Source organism: Bufo bufo, chromosome 6, assembly GCF_905171765.1.
Source record: "Bufo bufo chromosome 6, aBufBuf1.1, whole genome shotgun sequence".
NCBI classification, from domain to species: Eukaryota; Metazoa; Chordata; class Amphibia; order Anura; family Bufonidae; genus Bufo; species Bufo bufo.
This window is the reverse complement of record NC_053394.1, coordinates 358581822-358600730: the sequence shown is the minus strand read 5'-3', so window position 1 is coordinate 358600730 and position 18909 is coordinate 358581822. Positions and strand designations below refer to the sequence as shown.

At 42.1% G+C, this 18909-nt stretch overlaps 1 protein-coding gene across 1 annotated transcript; it reads right to left on the bottom strand.

The window, feature by feature from the left end:
* Nucleotides 1-5056: 5056 nt before the first annotated feature.
* On the bottom strand, nt 5057-18489 carry LOC121005730 (proton channel OTOP2-like). Its single transcript, XM_040438499.1, has 6 exons — nt 18123-18489; nt 14886-15022; nt 14663-14721; nt 14405-14526; nt 10256-11112; nt 5057-5227 (listed from the first exon to the last, which is right to left on the bottom strand). The coding sequence occupies exons 1-6, from the start codon at nt 18487-18489 to the stop codon at nt 5057-5059; spliced, it is 1713 nt and encodes a 570-aa protein (XP_040294433.1).
* Nucleotides 18490-18909: the final 420 nt, after the last annotated feature.

Below are 18909 nucleotides of genomic sequence, written 5' to 3'. Positions count from 1 at the left end.
GGCTATATTGGTCACTGATTTGTTTTTGTTTTGTTTTTGAATGTCAGAAATGTATATTTGTGAATGTTGAGATGTTATATTGGTTTCACTGGTAAAAATAAATAATTGAAATGGGTATATATTTGTTTTTTGTTAAGTTGCCTAATAATTATGCACAGTAATAGTCACCTGCACACACAGATATCCCCCTAAAATAGCTAAAACTAAAAACAAACTAAAAACTACTTCCAAAAATATTCAGCTTTGGTATTAATGAGTTTTTTGGGTTCATTGAGAACATGGTTGTTGTTCAATAATAAAATTAATCCTCAAAAATACAACTTGCCTAATAATTCTGCACTCCCTGTACAATATACTAAATGATAAAGCTAATTTTAGCAAATCTCCTCCCTTATTGAAGTGGGAAAGAGAACTAAAATTGTCTTTTTCAGAGGAGAAATGGGCTGCGGCAGTTAGTTTTATTGGGACTACATTTACGCATTATGAGGCCGGGATTAAAACCCTCCTAAGGTGGTATTATATGCCTCATCGCCTAAGCATCATTTATCCAGGTGCTTCGCTTGTTGCTGGCTTGAATGTGGTAATACCGGTTCTCTCCTTCATATACTTTGGGCGTGTCCTAAACTCACTCCCTTTTGGGGCTCGATATTTGATCTGATAGCTCAAACCACGGGTATACGGTTATCTCCTTCCCCGACGTTAGCTCTTCTATTTCTCAACATAGAGGACCTACCGTTTGATGACAGACGTGTTATAGGACATATCCTGCTCAGTGCTAAATTGGTTATCACTAGACATTGGAAAGCAGTAACTCCGCCAGCAATCTCTGAAGTAATCCAAACTATAAATACCACGTGTAGACTTGAGAGTCTTCTCCCAGACTCAATGTTAAGCAAGACTTTAAAAAAAAAGACCTGGTCCCCCTGGATGTTGAGTCCCTACTACGCACCTTGAATCACATATTATGTTCTAGAATGGCCGTCGCACTGCTCAATAGACCTTAAATGTTACAGTCTCAATTTTATTTTATTTTTATTTTCCTGCTAAAGTGAAGACCTCAGAATTCAGTTTTTCTGTCAAATGATCTTAAGCTCAATGACAATATAATACCTGTATTGCTTCCTGATTTTCTGTTATTATTATGAGGCAAATAGAGGGTTTGTGCCTCTCCCTCAACCGTATTGTACTACAATGTTACTGGTATAATACCAATTGTTCTTTATATAAATAATCTTTTGCATAATGCTATGCAAAATCAATAAAAACGATTAATCATAAAAGCATTGCAAGACTAGGTTAATGACATGCACCACGCAGAGAACATCTGTTATTTTCTCCAGGTTCAGAGTGTTACAGCCATTGTCACTGACCACCTTGCCCAGTTGGAGTTGTGGGGGCACAGCAGTGGGATGTTCACTGCTTGATGTTCTTTAGTGGCTACTTTCTCCCAGACCAATCAGTTCAAACACTGCATGGCAACGCTTGACTTTACACAGGTGATAGCAAATAGGGGGAGTGGGAGCGATGACGTGACCTTCTGCTGTTGGGAACAGGATCGTGTCCATGGAGAAGGAGATGGAGGAGGCTGATAAGTGCCTGGAGTGGGAGCCAGCCTTATGTAATTGTGGGGGGGGGGGGGGGCAAAAGGACCTAGCCTTGTTGCTGGGGTGCCGCCTCATCACTGCCGCAAAAAACATTGACCCAGTGGGCCATGAAAGACATGTATTTGCCCTGCCCGTAACAGCTTCTCCAGGTGTCCACAGTGGCATGCACCTAGCTACACAGCGAGAATTGCAAGGAGCGGTCTGCTCTCTCCACCACTTGAGACTACAAGGCACTACTAAATGGTAGAACAGCGACTGCACAACAAGCAACTTGGCTAGGTCGGGGTTCAGCTTGTAGACAAGCTAATCACTGGTCGAGAAAAGTTTTTTCATGGCCACACATTGCGTTATGGATGTCTCATGATGGAGTGGAGGACAAGGAGGAGGAGTCTTAGCAGGAGAAGAAAAAGCTGATGATGATGACAAGGATATTGTATTGCTTGGGGATGCTGATTAGCTGCCACAAATAGGACCAGGAGAAGGAGGACAAACGTGTTCTGTTGGGAATTCTGGCCAGATCCGGTGATGCCGCCTTATGTGCTGCTATAGAGTTCTGGTACCTATGATTGTGTTTGAACGCCCACGGTTTATTTTAATCCTGCAGATCTTGCACAGGGCTGTGGTTTTGTGTGCTGGCCTTGTGGAAAAAAATTCTATTTTTAGGAAAAAAAACTCAAACTATTATGAGTTAACCCCTTACCCCACACCAACACTTGAATTGTCTGAAGATGCCCTAATACAGATTACAAACTATTATTTCATGACCCTCTGTATTGTAAGATACAGTGCCTTGCAAAAGTATTCACCCCCTTGACTTTTTTCGTGTTTTGTTACATTACAGCCTTAAGTTCAATGTTTTGTTAATCTGAATTTTATGTGATGGATCAGAACACAATAGTCTAAGTTGGTGAAGTGAAATGAGAAAAATATATAAATAAAACTATTATTTAGAAATAGAAAACAGAAAATTGTCATGTGTCTTGGTCTTGCTCCACCCAAATGAGCAACTCTGCCTTGGCTTGTAGAGTGGGGTCCCAAAGAAGGGATGTCCGTAAGCCCAAATGAGGTTGGGAAATATGGAAAGAGATTATAGAGATTTGTCCGTAGTCCATTACCTTTATCAAAGACACCATCACAAGACACATTGAGTTATATTCCTTGCTTTCATTTATTGGTAATAATATAACATTTCAAGAGAATTTCACATTTCACAGTACAGAGAATCATCCTCGGCAAAGTCCCTGTTACGTCAAAACTGAACTGGTAATGTACAGTACAGACCAAAAGTTTGGACACACCTTCTCATTCAAAGAGTTTTCTTTATTTTCATGACTATGAAGGCATCAAAACTATGAATTAACACATGTGGAATTATATATATAACAAATAAGTGTGAAACAACTGAAAATATGTATTATTCTAGGTTCTTCAAAGTAGCCACCTTTTGCTTTGATTACTGCTTTGCACACTCTTGGCATTCTATTGATGAGCTTCAAGAGGTAGTCCCCTGAAATGGTCTTCCAACAGTCTTGAAGGAGTTCCCAGAAATGCTTAGCACTTGTTGGCCCTTTTGCCTTCACTCTGCGGTCCAGCTCATCCCAAACCATCTCGATTGGGTTCAGGTCCGGTGACTGTGGAGGCCAGGTCATCTGGCGCAGCACCCCATCACTCTCCTTCATGGTCAAATAGCCCGTACTTTCAAAGTTTTCCCAATTTTTCGGCTGACTGACTGACCTTCATTTCTTAAAGTAATGATGGCCATTCGTTTTTCTTTACTTAGCTGCTTTTTTCTTGCCATAATACAAATTCTAACAGTCTATTCAGTAGGACTATCAGCTGTATATCCACCTGACTTCTCCTCAACACAACTGATGGTCCCAACCCCATTTATAAGGCAAGAAATCCCACTTATTAAACCTGACAGGGCACACCTGTGAAGTGAAAACCATTTCAGGGGACTACCTCTTGAAGCTCATCAAGAGAATGCCAAGAGTGTGCAAAGCAGTAATCAAAGCAAAAGGTGGCTACTTTGAAGAACCTAGAATATGACATATTTTCAGTTGTTTCACACTTGTTTGTTATGTATATAATTCCACATGTGTTAATTCATAGTTTTGATGCCTTCAGTGTGAATCTACAATTTTCATAGTCATGAAAATAAAGAAAACTCTTTGAATGAGAAGGTGTGTCCAAACTTTTGGTCTGTACTGTATCTAATAGTCTTGGATTAATGGCCCTTATAGCTGTTGAGTCAGTCATTTAAGGAACAGGTTTTGACCCCAGGATCAAGGACTCATACTGAGGATCCTTCTGTCAAGATTTGGCTAAACACTTTCAAACAGAACAAAGGTCATCAAACAATCTCAGATAAAGCGATAACATTAACAGCTGTTCATCTTTAGGGTACATTCACACGACAGTAAAAAAAAAGAAAAAAAGTCAGTTAAAAACAAGTAAACTGTCAGATTTTCATGGCCCTTGACCATCAAGGTGTGCATCCATTTTCTGTCCGTCTATCTGTTTTTACTGTTCTTTTTGCATCTGTTTGTAACATAAAAAAAAGGATGAATTTTATTGGCCTTTTTTTAAACCCCAACCACTGCAGTGCCCTCAGTTCATATTATGCCTCCCCCCACAGTGCCCCCAGGACATACAATGGCCCCATAGTGCCACCAGGACATATAATGGCCCCTATAGTACCCCCAGGACATATAACGGCCCCCATAACTGCCCCCAGGACAAATAATGCTCCTACATAGTGCCCCTATTTTAAACAGTGCCTCCAACAGTGGCCTTTGTAGATATAATGCCACCCAAGACCTCTTAATATGAATAATGCTACACTTTTGCACCTTCCCCCATTCCAGCTAGTGCCCACACTTAAATAAACAACAAAAGAAAACCTCACCACAGGCATCCGGCAATATTTGATCTGCACTGAAGGCAACAGGATCAGACGCCCCCAGTGTGATCATCTGATGTCCCAATGTTGGGAGCGTTGCCTTTTAAAAAATTTTTTTTACTTAAAGGTCCTTAATGTATCAGTTTTTAATGGCCGTTAGATGGGTGCACTTCTGTCTAAACGGCTGTTAAAATTGGGCCCATTGATTTCAAAGGGGATCCGTCTGTCAAAACAGCAAAAGGTAGGATGACCTATTATTTGGCGGCCTCCATTAACTAGCCATTAAAAAAACAGCCATGTGAATAGCCCCATAGACTGCAACCGTTCTGAAAAAGGTACCGTAATGAGAAAATACATGTTGTAATACACATATAGCATGGGTAGATATTTGCATATGCTAATGAAATGGCTTCTTTTTTTTTTTTTATCTCGGTCCGAAATTTTTCGGAAGCTTTTTACAAGCTATGGAAACAATAGACTGTCCTTTAAGGCCTTCCTTAGCCTTCTAGTTTCATCACAATGTTCTTGTTCTGCCATGCTACCAGTTGTGCTAGGAAATGACGTAGACCTCCAGAAGGCTGGCGACTGAATGCATCCTGTAGAAGATCCCAAACGGAAGGCCAATGTTTACTATAGCGGGCCACATGGCATTTCCGTAGAAATCCATCTCCATGTTATTGTCAAACTCTGGACGAGCACCAAAGGCAGGCATGATCCAGAACTGGGAAAACAGGACACAATATTGTTAGATACAATTTATGTACTAAGGAGAACCATGGGTGGCCAAAAAATGTAGAAATTTCCAATTTATTTTATCATTTATATTATGGTTTCAGCATGGAATGGATATTTGTTATTACATTATATGTTGGTAAATCAACTTTTTTGGGATAGCTATGTAAACTACAGCGACTATTCAGTCATGAGCTCCAAAATGATAAGATATGTCAGTACCTTCATCTTTTTTGTACCTTAGCTTCATTAGGGCAATATTGTGATCTGTGACTACATTTTACCTGCACTGACTACGGGGAGTTTGAGGCAGTCTGAGACACACCTCCTGTCTTATGATTGGTTAAGGCTTCTGCACTCTCCTACTCCAGCAGCTCTGCAGCTTGTGATTGGCTGCTGTGTATCAACACAAATCTACTGTATATTTCAGAATCAGTAGGAAGTCAATGCATGGAGATTTGACTTCTTACATCAAGAGCAGAATTTTTTTTTTTATAATTTCTTCTTTCTTCATCACTAAATACACAACACGTAATCATTCAGTATACTATAGAGAAGACATCAGTTCACCTTTCTGTATTGGTTTTGGAAATCATAAGCGTTAAAAGGTTTTTTACAGTAATAATTAATTCACAAGGTCATTACACAAAGTCTCGCGAGACTTCGCAAAGTAATAACTTCGGCTCATTGGAGCCAATACATTCTAATACTGTACGGAGCTCCTGCTCCGTACAGTATTGCAACAAAGTTTCATGCGAATCGACTTCGGATGAAGCATCCAAAATCGATTTGCTCATCCCTAAATATAATGGTAAATGAAGAGGAAAGAAGAAGAAAATTCTATATCAATAGAAAACAAAAATGTTATCCCCCCCTTTCTTCTGCTCCACAGTACCCGGTCAACCATTCAGTATTTTTAATCGGACACATTTCCCCTAAGTTCAGTGGTTGGCATAAATCTATTCTAATGTAAATGAAAAAATAAAGGGGGTAATTTATGACTAGATATATGCCACTTTTGTTGCGTATATCTGGCGCAGATTCTGTCGTGCGCCATGGTACGGCAGAATCTACAACTTATTCCCCGCTCACGCCAGGTCGAAAAAAGGGGCAGAGAAGGGCGGCACCATATCATAACTTCGGCGATCCATCAACAGTTATGGGGCTCATTAACATTGGCATCTAAAACATAGGTCTTAATAAATGTGCCCTAAATAGGTTTAACAAATGGATTAGTTAATTATTGCTGCATTAAAGGGGCTGTCCCACGGAAATTATTCTACAGTATTCAAACCAGCACCTGGATCTCAATATTTTTGTAAAATTTTGTATAGCCAGTGAGTTATTCAATAAAATGTATCTGGATAGCGCCACCTTGCTGTTTGTTCTTTTCCTTATTTCTTTGTCCTGCTCACTGAGAAGGCCACACATGCTCAGTTTCATCCTTTATCCTTTTGGCCAAAATGTACACCAAGGCCTCATCCAGCATAGAGGCAGGGCAGAATGCTGGTTGCAGAGTGCCATTGCATTTTTGTCTTTTTCTTTGTATATGGATTTCGCCATAGCAATGTGCACCTACATATAGGGTTGTGCTGATTGAATCCCCCACATTTTTTCTTTGTAGTATATATTGGAGGCGTGGCGATCTCCATGCAGTCATGCACACCTGACCAGTCAATCTGTCCTGGAGGCTGGTTTTAAAGTCAGTATAAAACTGAGTCTGCTTATATAGCACCTACCTGTAGCCATTTGGCTCCAGGAGAGGTATATAGTGGGCTCAGCATGCATGTTGGTACTTGCATCCCTGGATCCGATGAAAGCTGTAATGGCACCGGACGGGGTTAAAAGCAGAGTGTGCTTGGCGTGCATGCTGCACCTGCATTCCCTGGACTTTGTGTGGCTGTCATGGCCCACAAACAGGTAGGAACTAGTGTTAGGGACCACTCCATAGAGGCGACCTTGACGTGGTGAGTGGCTTATTACGCTTTGGCCAAAATGTACACCAATGCCTCATCCAGCATAGAGGCAGGGCAGAATGCTGGTTGCAGAGTGCCATTGCATTTGTGTCTTTTTCATCCTTTATCTGCCTCCTGAGCTGTGATAAGGAGAGCATAGACACACCTCCTGAGCTGTGATAAGGAGAGCATAGACACACCCCCTGAGCTGTGATAAGGAGAACATGGACACACCCCGGAGCTGTGATAGGGAGAGCATGGACACACCCCCTGAGTTGTGATAAGCAGAGCATAGACACACCTCCTGAGCTGTGATAAGGAGAACATGGACACGCCCCCTGAGCTGTGATAAGCAGAGCATGGACACACCTCCTGAGCTGTGATAAGGAGAACATGGACACACCTCCTGAGCTGCAGCAGAAAAGAGCTTGATATAAATCTAGCAGAGCAATGAATGGGAAAATCTCTGGATCCATATGATATACAGGGCTGGTTCTAGCTTTGTTAGAAAGAGATTATCATGTACTATCTGATTTTCATTGGTTACATTAAAGGGAACCTGTCACCAGTTTTATGGTGTCCTAACTAAGGGCAATATAAATAAGTGACTGATTCTCTTAGCATAATGCTGGGTCACTTTCTTTAATTGACTCAGTCAATCTGCCAACATCTTGTATTGAAAAGCTCCAGCTGATAATGATGAGTCATGAATATTCATGAGCTCCTGACTCTCCCCGCCCACCTGCTGCTGAATGACAGTTTGTTTCCATATGAACCAGCAGCAGGTGGGCAGGGGAGTGGCTATAGCTGTTAATTAAATATACGCTGGACTGAATGACATCACGCCGGACTCAAATCAGCTCATTAGCATGCGGCATGCGGCATCTTTGTGTGTATATTATGAGGTAACCATCTGTCACACCAGTAAGTGAATACATCTAAGGCACTTTTTCGTAGTTAATGATTGTATATAATTAGTTAGATTATAATCAAATATCCACATGACAGGTTCCCTTTAATCATGGGATAACCCCTTTAATAAATATAATTATGAATGACCTAACATATGCTAGTGAGATCATGGTATGTCTGTCTATAAGAAGCAATCTATCTATCATCTATCCATCTACATAGCTCCAACTGGTGTAAGGACTGGGGGTCTTATAGTGAATGCTTTCTGGGGGAAAAAAGAATGCAAATTAGCTCTCCTTCAGAAGGAAGAAAACTGTCTCTCTAGTGCCACCTTACAATATATCTACCTACAGGTGATGCTAGAGACTGTATTCTTCTTTCTGAGGGAGAGCTAATTTGCACCATCTATGGAATTATGCTCCTAAGGACTCATGCACACAAACATGTGCCGGCCTTTCTGTGTGGGTCTCCAATGCACGGCATCATCCGTGCGGTTGCTGTACACGGATCCAGACCCATTCAACTTGAAAGGGTCCGTGATCCATCCGCACTGCAAAAAAATAGAACATGTGCCTCCGTTCCACACCACTCGTTTCGGATTGTGGACCCATTCAAGTGAATGGGTCTGCATCCGTGATACAGTGTGCACACTGCTGGTGCCCGTATATATTGCGGACCTGCTATTTGTGGCATGGCTGGGCAATGGCCGTGTGCATGAACCCTTAGTCTTATATAGGTCAGTTTGGTCTGTGCCTGCAATTGCAGTGACCCAGTGAATGTTGTGATTTATTTACTGAGCACTCATATTTTAAACATTCTCTTTTTACTTGTGCACTTTGAATTCCCGGTTTGGTTATGTATGGGCAACATATAGTTAAATGGCAGTCTTTTTAGTGCAACTACCTGGCTGAAGGGCTGGTCCCACCCCTGGTTAGAGAGTCCCTAGTAAGCAGGCCCAGACGAAGGATGTGTCAGTGTGAGATGCTGAAGCTTAGGCCTAGTCCAGGAATCCTTTATCCCTCAGACTGAAAAAATGCCAGAGAAGCAACTAAACTAAAAGACTATGCCTGAGAGAAAGAGAGCCTGAAATTCACACAGAAGGTTTTATACTGTGCAGGTTAAAGATAGTAAGGTAATGCTCGTTAATGGCAAAGCACTGTACTGCTTGTGGTCTGGGTATATTGCCACTACATTTTAAGACGGACTGGCCTCCTGATCTAAGATCTGCACCCCGTGCACTGGGAATTTCATAAAGTGCCAATGAGAATGGAATTGCACTCATGTGGTTATTTAGGAAGATTGCAAGGTGTTTCTAGAGAGAGAGAGAGAGAGAGAGACTCAGGGAGGATTACTACCATCATTATTACTGCCTATACACAGCTACTGGGAAAAGCCTACTTAGTAATATACCTGAAAACTGTGCCTGTTGCTGCTATACATACTGCACCTCCTAGCGTCTCCCTCCCAGCCCCACGGTCCCGGCCTCCAGGGTAACAATGCTCCTTCTTTACAGGCTGAAGCATGCTTCTTGCTGGCAATGCTCTCTCTGCTCATAGGAGGCATGTGCATGCTTTCATCAGCTCTTAATGTGCCAGCTGGCACACCCTAATTTTCCCCAGCCAATGGCTGGTTACCCTGGGGTACTTCAGGTACCTAACCCTGTGGGAAGGTGCCTGAGCAATAGGTTCTATTTAACTAATTTCCCGTACAGTTGTGTTGTTTGTTTCTTTGTTTGTCTGTTCCATGTACAAACTTCTGCCTGACTTCTGGAATTGACCCTTCACTGTCTGACATGACCCCTCCCAGGTTTACGTTCTGACCCTGAGCTGCCCGCCCTGACCCCAGACTATTTATCGTATTACTTATACTTTGTCTGCCCTGATCTTGGCGTTTCCCTGACTGCAATTTTACCTGATCCCACAGTGCTCTGCACTGGTGTTTCTTGACCCTCATGGGCCAGCAGTCACTTCAACAGAGACTACTCCAAGAGGTAGTCAAACCTGTTCACGTGAAACAGCTGATCCACATCCTCTAAACATCCTGTCGATGCTATATGTCATAGATTTACTGCCACATCATTAGCTGGTCAACAAAAATAAACCAGTGCAAAAAGCATAAGGACAATATTGTCCATTGGAGATGAAACTTACAATGATGTTGGAGATGAGGAGGAATAAACAGATCTCCTTTAGGGCCTTTCTTCGCAAGTCTTCTCGAGCATTCTTTATAATGGAGTGTGCCACAACCTCATTGGCGTTTGAATCCAACTCGTGTCCATGTTCAGCTTCCAAGTGATTGCTCTGAATACCTGCAACTGCTTGATTGATGTAAACTTCATGTCTCTCATTATTGGCTACAGAACTACGATGGCCCGAGTATCCACTACTGAATGGTTCTCTATGCAGTCCTTCTATGATGAAAATGTTCTGCAGGGTGTGCTGTAAAATCATAAGCAGTGAATATACCAAATTTAAATGATCAATGAGGTCACCAGGAGACTTGGCTATAATGGCTATTATTGAGAAATAGGCGATGCAATATTTGCCCAGGGCAGCTATAATCAGCAGACCAACATCAAGGTTCCTTGTAGGGTTCTTGTGACTGTCCGCGCCCCTCTTGTCAAATCTGAAGATGATGGTTCCAGCAAGTGAGCTAATACACATCAGGCTGAGAGCTATGATATTGAAGATGTAAAACATTTCAAGTGCTTGTGGCTTAGATTCATCCGATGAAACATCAAGCTCATAGACAATGAAGACTCCTAGGCCTGCCACAAGGACCGCAACCCCACAAATAAGTCCCACAAAAAGTCTATGTGGACAGAGGGAGTGATGTGTGTGGTGAGAATGCTGACTCATTACACGGCCCACATTCTTCCACATCACGTAAGACATGGCTGAAGCAAAGAGACTATATTCAATATTAAAAGGGTACAGGTAATAATATCCTGTCTCGAAGGTTTTGCACGCCAGATTATTACAAGCGCAGGTATCAGATCCTCCACCAGCTGAAACAAAACAGATGTCTGGATTAGCAAATTTTAAAATGCATAAAATAAACATTCAGCGGCCAAAATATCAGTCTACAGCAACTATGAAGCCCACAGTAGTAGGCAAGGGTAACAACCGGCTGCATCCATTATGAACGGATCCGGTTGTATTCTCTCTAAAATGGCCATGAGAGAAAAGAAAATGGATCCGGCGCCCATTGACTTGCAATGTTTTTAGTGCCGGATCAGTTTTCTTTTGTGTCTGAGTGGATTTGTTGTGGAAACAATTGAGAGGAAATGCGATTCATGTAGACTTAGCCTAAGGGCTCATGCACACGACTGTATGTATTTTGCTGTCCACAAAAAACAGATCCGCTAAAAATACGGATGAGGTCCGTGTGCATTCCGTATTTTGCGGAATGGAACAGCTAGCCCCTAATAGAAGAGTCCTATCCTTGTCCGTAATGCAGACAATAATAGGACATGTTCTATTTTTTTGCGGAACGGAAATACGGACATACGGAAATGGAATGCACACGGAGAAACTTCCGTTTTTTTTGCGGATCCATTGAAATCAATGGTGCTGCATGCGGTCTTCAAAAAAAACGGAATACACGCGGAAAGAAAATACTTTGCGTGCATAAGAAAGAAGGTTGACCTGAATATGTGCTGTGCCACTCACTGTCAGAAAGTGAGCTTGAGATTTTTGCTTCTAGATGCCACTTAGGCCTAGTTCACACTTCAGTGATTTGGTCAGTGATTTCCATCAGTGACTGTGAGCCAAAGCCAGGAATGGAGACTTCACAATGATAAGGAATAATGGAAAGAGTTGCACCTGTTTTGTGTTTTTGCCCCTTACCTGGTTTTGGCTCACTGACCAAACCACTGAAGTATGAACTAGGCCTTAGGTCCAATTCAGGTGGCAGGAGTACCTTTTGGGAAGGTTTACTTTATTTCTCATTCCTGGCACTACATAAATGGCTCCTGTATACAGCCTAAGATATACTTGTGCTTTGGAACACTTACTAAGCAATGCTTCTAAAGCCTCATGCACACGACCAAATCCGTATTGCTGTCTGCAAACCATGGGTCCGCACAATACAGACACCCTCTTTGTGTAATCTGCATTTTTATCACTTCCGCCACTATAAAATGACTATTCTTGTCCACAATACGGACAAGAAAAGGACATGATGTGAACAGCACATGGATGACATTTGTGTGCTGTTATTCTTTTGCTAGGTCCATGTGCAATCTGCAAAATATGGTTATGTGCATGAGTCCTTAGACTATAGCAAACTGTAGTCTATGTAACATTGGTAGTCGATGCTTGCAGGTATCTCCCTGCTCCTTCTCAGCATTGTAAGAAGGTACAAGGAATACGTGGATGATAGGTACGTGTCACCGAGGTTCCTGGCCTCGGTTGAGTAAGAGCCGATATTTATGTGTCAGCAGCAGTTGCTGTTTGACACCTTGATACTTAGTATGGCTGTAATAGCTGATCCTGGACGGCTCTTACTGGGAGTAGTCAAAGTGATGGGTGGGTGACTACTCCCCATGTTCCAGGCCGGGTTTTGCCAGGCATAAAAACCAGCCAGCACTGCCAGGTGGAGAGGATTACCTCCGTCTGAAAGTGGAGCTTAGGAGGTCTGTGTGCTGTGATCTGAGGGCTGTGTTGGGATCCGCAGTTTGAGCCGAGCTGGGGGGCTCAGACCCCTGTGAGGGTAAACAGGCCGCCTAACGCCTGCCTGTGGACTTGACAAAGCAGAACTTCCAACAGGGTGTGAAGTAACACCCAGGAGAAAAGTGATTGTTTTGTATATGAACTTTTTATGTGTGTGGACGATCACCGAGCAACTTGCGTTTTTGTTTTGCTTTCACATGTGAATAAACACTGATGTTTTGAACCAAGAACTTGTACTTTGCCTCTGTGCTGCACCCACTCATCCTGACTACCAGAGCGAATATCCACAGCGGGCATGGGTGCTGTAGAACTGTTAGCTCTGTCTGTCCCATGCTAGGCCTCTGCAACCTCTCTACTTCCTGTCCACAGTTCCCATGGCCATATGGCGAACAGGTGCAGGCTCTCTCCCCAGCCTATGACTAGTCTTCCCTTTAGGTGCCTTTCCCTATGGGAGGATGGCTGAGCAAAAATGTTCCTAGCTTGCCTATTCCATGCAAAGGTGTGTTTAGTGTCATCTGACCTTCTGTGCCTTACCTCTGCTTGTTGACTGTGTTGAACTTGCTTTGCCTGCTCTGATCTCTGCCTATTTATTGTATTGACCATGTGCTGCCTTTCCCAACATTTGGCCCGTTTACCGGATTGAACAAATTTTTCCTGCCCTGACCTAGGTTTGTTCACTGACTATGATTCTGCTTGTCTTTCGATCTGCCTGGGTCAAGCAGCGAAGAGCAGATCCCTGTATAGTGTGAAAGGGTAAAAACCAGGGAGGGGGCACTTAGATAAAGCCCTTAGGAGTAGACCTAAGTATTTAACTCGTCCACATAGGGGATGGTGTAGTCGTCTCTCTGCTTGGTTATTGTTGGGGGGGGGGGGGTTATTTGGTTTGGCTTATGTACTTTGTTATTTTTGTAGACATCACTGTACAACTGTTTATGAAACAGGGCAATATTTGTACTCTTATCTTGCTTTATCATTTATTGACATGAAGATATGTCCATTCTTTATCTTTTGTATATGGAAAAAACTTTATTTCAATAAAAATTCTATCCGATAAAAAAAAAAAAAAAGGAGTAGACCTAAGTCAAATTCGTTCAGTGACACAGTGGGTACACATCCACTGTGCTACATCTGGTGATGTATTCGTCTGACAATGGTGCATAATTAGTAATTCTATGCAGCTCTGTATCTAACCATTGGAAAGCTTCTGCCACTAAAGATTCCAGTATTAAAATATTAAAACTATATTAGAAGATTTATATTTATGCAATTCCAATACATAATAGTTTGTGGATTTTGCTTGTACTATAGAAGCTAGAGGTCAAAAAGAAAGTGGAACTATTCCAGCCATTCAATTTCCAATATACCAGCTGATGTACGCCAATATTCTGCCGTATATTTGTAGCAGATTGTGGCACAAAGGTTACTACACCTGTTTTAGGCATAAGAAACAGTCTAAATTTAATCCAGCAGGGAAGCTGGCTTACATATAGACCGGCGGTGGATGTGCCGAAGTTATGTAGAGGTCAGCGCACTGGAATATTAAGACAGGCGTCTAAATCGACCCCCATTGTTGTCAATTTGGCATCAACATAATAAACCATTTCTTTTATTACTGGGATGTATTACCTCTGGACATCCTGTGACCACCAGATGAGCTGTTAGCACTAGGCGTTTGGTGAAGAGATTCAGCTGTGACCGCAGCCATCCAGATGGCTAGATTAGTGCTGAGAGTTAACATGAGGCCGCACCTATAACACAGGGACATGACAGCTGGGCACTGAAGCTACATTGAACTTACTGCAATTTTTCCCATTAAAATTCCTGTAGGTTATTAGTATAAACTGACCTGAAGATTATTCTGGAGGATTCTTCATTAGTTCTTACCTGGTAAGGTTCATGTGACTCTGAACACAGTTCCTGCAGGACACCCAGAGGAAATACGTCTAAATGGGAAAAGCAGGCAATCACAATCACTAATACTAAAGAGGATCAAATAAAAAATTCTGCAATAAATTCTGGAGTTTTATTGATATTTCAGGCTTACACATAACTGCTAGGTCGCTAATGGCCAAGAAAGGGTTGTTAGGGACAGTGTCACAAATCTTACCTGCAACACCACGAACACGAACTGAAAGACTGGCTGGATGATTTGGATAGGAGATTCACACTGAACCAGACCGACTGCTTTTCCAATCTTCAGCACATCAAGAAGCAATGTGCAAACCCCAAAAACTGCCAGCCCAACTGCAAAGAATAATGCAAAAGAAAGAAGTTAGGCTAGGTTCACATCACCATTTTGGTTTCCGTTCTTCTGAGCCGTCATCCTGCATTTTAAGCATCCGTTATGCACATTTTGCATCCGTTTAAGCCATTTCTGTCTAAGATCTGTTATTAGACGGAAAAAAAGTCCTACACGAAGTATTGTTTTTTCCATCTCAGACGGAAATGGCTAAAACGGATGCAAAATGTGCTTAACTGAGCGTAACGGATGCTTAAAATGCAGAATCTGTTTTTATTTGTTTATTTTTCTGTTCTTCTGACGAATCAGAAGAACGTAAAACTAAATAATGATTTGAACCTGGCCTTAGCTGCCAAAATAGTCAATGTGTGTTCCAGTTGGGTCTTTTAGTAAGTGCACTGGATAATGTTGTCAGTGAAATGCATAATGTGTGCATCCTGTAAAAAGACTTATCAGTTTAAGAGCGCATTCACACGCTGTGTTTTGAGGTGTGCAAATTGCAGATCCGCAAAACGCAGATGCCGCCTGTGTGTGTTCCGCAATTTGCGGAACGGGCGGCCTATTATAGAAATGCCTATTCTTGTCTGCAAAATGGACAAGGATAGAACATGTTCTATCTTTTTTTGCGGGGCCACGGAACGGAGCAACGAATGCGAACAGCACGCGGTGTGCTGTCTGCATCTTATGTGGACCAATTGAAATGAATGGGTCTGCATCCGTTCCGCAAAATTGTGAAACAGATGTGGACTCATTCATATGAAGGCGATAATAGTCTATGGGTGATGGATGCTACTTTATGGCATTCATCACTAGCCTCCATTAAACTGATATCTCATATATAGACTGTTGTCAAAGCAGTTCCCAAAGTCAGACAGCAGAGGTGTATAAAGTGGCCACCCTGCTCGCAACCTGTATGTGTGGGACTATGAGCCCCAGCTGCACAGTACTGTGTAGTATATGATATTGCTGATGCACATAGGATCTTCCCTTTCCCCTGGCTGTTCTCGTGTATGGCTGGTCACTTCTACGCAGTCGATGAACAGAATAGAGAAGAGAACTCCTTCAGTCTTTCTCGGCTGTGTTTGAAGGGCCAGAAGGGAGGGTAGATCCTGGGTACACAGATGTCTCTACACATCAACAAAGCTTCTCAGCCACGTCACTTTTTGCAGAGTTCAAACCTTTTTATCATAGGTAACACAAACTTCATCCTTTGAAGCTGCTAAAGAATTCAGTGGAATGGGACAGCTTGGGTTTGTGTGTGTGTGGTGGTGGTGGGGGGTACTGGCTCTCCTTAAAGCATGCCTGAGCTTTAATAAAAAGTTTGCATAATACCTGCGTTTATTTTTACAATGATAACTGTAAAAGAAATAGGTATTTTTTGGCTTCCCTAAAATCTTTCTCAGCCTAATTATTCATCTCTTCAGCTGCACAATGAGATGCATTTCTCTCACAAGCAGTTGTTATCTCTCTTCTGTGGAATCTGCCAGCACTCTACTGTGACATCCTTCCACTTACGTCCACTCCAGAGCTCACAGAACAGATATGAAGGATCACACTTACAGAAAGGCAGGAGGCTCAGGATCTCAGCTAGCTCTGACAAGCCCCCACTTCCCAGCCATCTTCTGAGTCTCTGTTACTAGGGACGGGTCTTGTCTGAGAACAGGCAGTGGACTGCAAATTAGGTGCAAGTGAGACTCCTAGTGGCCATGACTTTCAGGTGGATGCAGGCAGATTTTTTTAAATGAAGCGATTTCAGGAAATTTGCTATTTAGACCATTCTCTATTAAAAGAAATAAAATTGTGTGAAAGTACAGTGACTCTTTAAGGAGACCAGGTGTGTATGGAGACTTAGTGGCAATGCTTCATGGGAGAATAATATAAAAAGAGATATCTCTTAGGTAAAAAGAACTATCTAGTTAGTGCCGACTTTTGGAAGTTTCTCCCTCAAAGTCAAAGCGGTAGGGGAACTAAAAAGTCCTGGACTGAACAAGCTGGCCATGTGTCCAGTGCTCGTCGGTGAAAGTAGTGAATGCACTACAGTGCTAAAGAGAAGGACTGTGTGGGGAACGTGTGCCCACTGTATTCTGAGAGGTACGCACTTGAAGTCCTCCAGACGTACACTTTTTCTTTTTTCTGGACAACTTATCCCAAAATCATGGACATCCAAAAAAATATACAGACAAATTGGAAAACTATAAAGAATGATAAAGATTGTAAGTAATACTTGTCTACAGCTCAATATACTGATAAGAACTCATTACAATTTACAAGCATTTACTGTGAGGTGTAAAATGATAATTACCACTAAAATAATCTAGTCAAATACCACCAGCCTCAAAAAATTCACTGGCACATCAATTTTTTTTTCACAGACACAGGTAAAAAGTCGCCTATTTTTACGAATTGTCCAGGAATTTCTGGACGGTTGGCAACCCTGTACACTTCTGATGGAAGGCTAAAAATATGATGTGAACAGGACCTTATATTCATGTATAAATCTCTGATCTATTTATCTCATAGGACAACTTATTAATGGGGTTGTCTCACTTCAGCAAATGGCATTTTTCATGTAGACAAAGTTAATACAAGGCACTCACTAATGTATTTTTATTATCCATATTGCTTCATCCAATTTTCCATGGAATGATACACTTCTCGTTTACATGGTTATGACCACCCTTTAATCCAGCAGTGGTGGACGTGCTTGCACATTATCGGATAAAGAGCTAGCCTATGTGCACTCCTATGGTCCCGGCCACCTGAGAGGTCAGTGTCTTTTCCTATAGTGTGCAAACACGACCACCGCTGCTGGATTGCAGGGTGGTCATAACCATGGAAACGAGCAGTGTATAACGTGATGGAAAAAGGAATCAAGCCAGCAAAGGAGGCAATATGGACAATCACAATACATTTGTAAGTGCCTTGTATTCACTTTCTCTACATGATAAATGCCATTTGCTGAAGTGAGACAACCCCTTTAAATCCATAGAATTTTAATGGTGGCTTTCCTAGAGAATTGCTTCATATACTTGTACCCCAGGTTCTCCATCATTCTTACCCACCAAGATCAACTTCCACTGTACTGAGAACTATAACTGTTCTTACCTCTCAACCAGATGGGTCCAGCATGGGAGTCCTTTAGGCTTGTGTGATGGTCCTTTTTTGATGTCCAGAGCAGGTAGACCGCCATCCAGCAACCTGTGAGTCCCATAAGAGTGCACAGAAGAGAGAGTAGTTGCCATTCAACCAGTGCCACATCATTGAAAGCAGCACTGCTAATAAGTACAATGGCCAACAGCAGCACATTTAACCCCAGAAGACCAGAGAGCAAGCGACCACCTTTCTTCCACAACACAGTAGGTTCAACAGCTACCAAGGAATGTTGGCCAATACTGATCTTCTCAAACTTGGTGTCCGTTTCCATACAAGAGACAGTTGCAGGAGAAACGGTGTGGACAGTTAAGTCACCCATAATCATGTCCTGGAAAAAAAAATGCATTTTGCCAGCTACTTTCTTCCTATTTTGCTTGCTCTTAACATCCAAGGTTTTTTCTCTTCTTATCAACACTTGCATAACTCAATTTGTGTACTTGTACGCACATGATGGAAGGTAATAATATATATGACCGTGAAGCATGTATATCTCATATATCTTGCAACTGATAATTGGACACAGATAACAGATATATGCCATACCATAGGTAGAAGACAAAAGTAGGATATGGTGAGTGCGTAGAATTCTATATGTAGTATGAGAATTGAATGGAAGGTTGTTCCAAGTAAGTAGCAGTAGTGATGTATAGCCTTCAAGTTAAGAGCTCGGGTGTGTATATATGTCCTGGGAGAGGACTGAGCCTCAGAGTGAAAATAAGAGTTCTTTGTGTCATTGTTG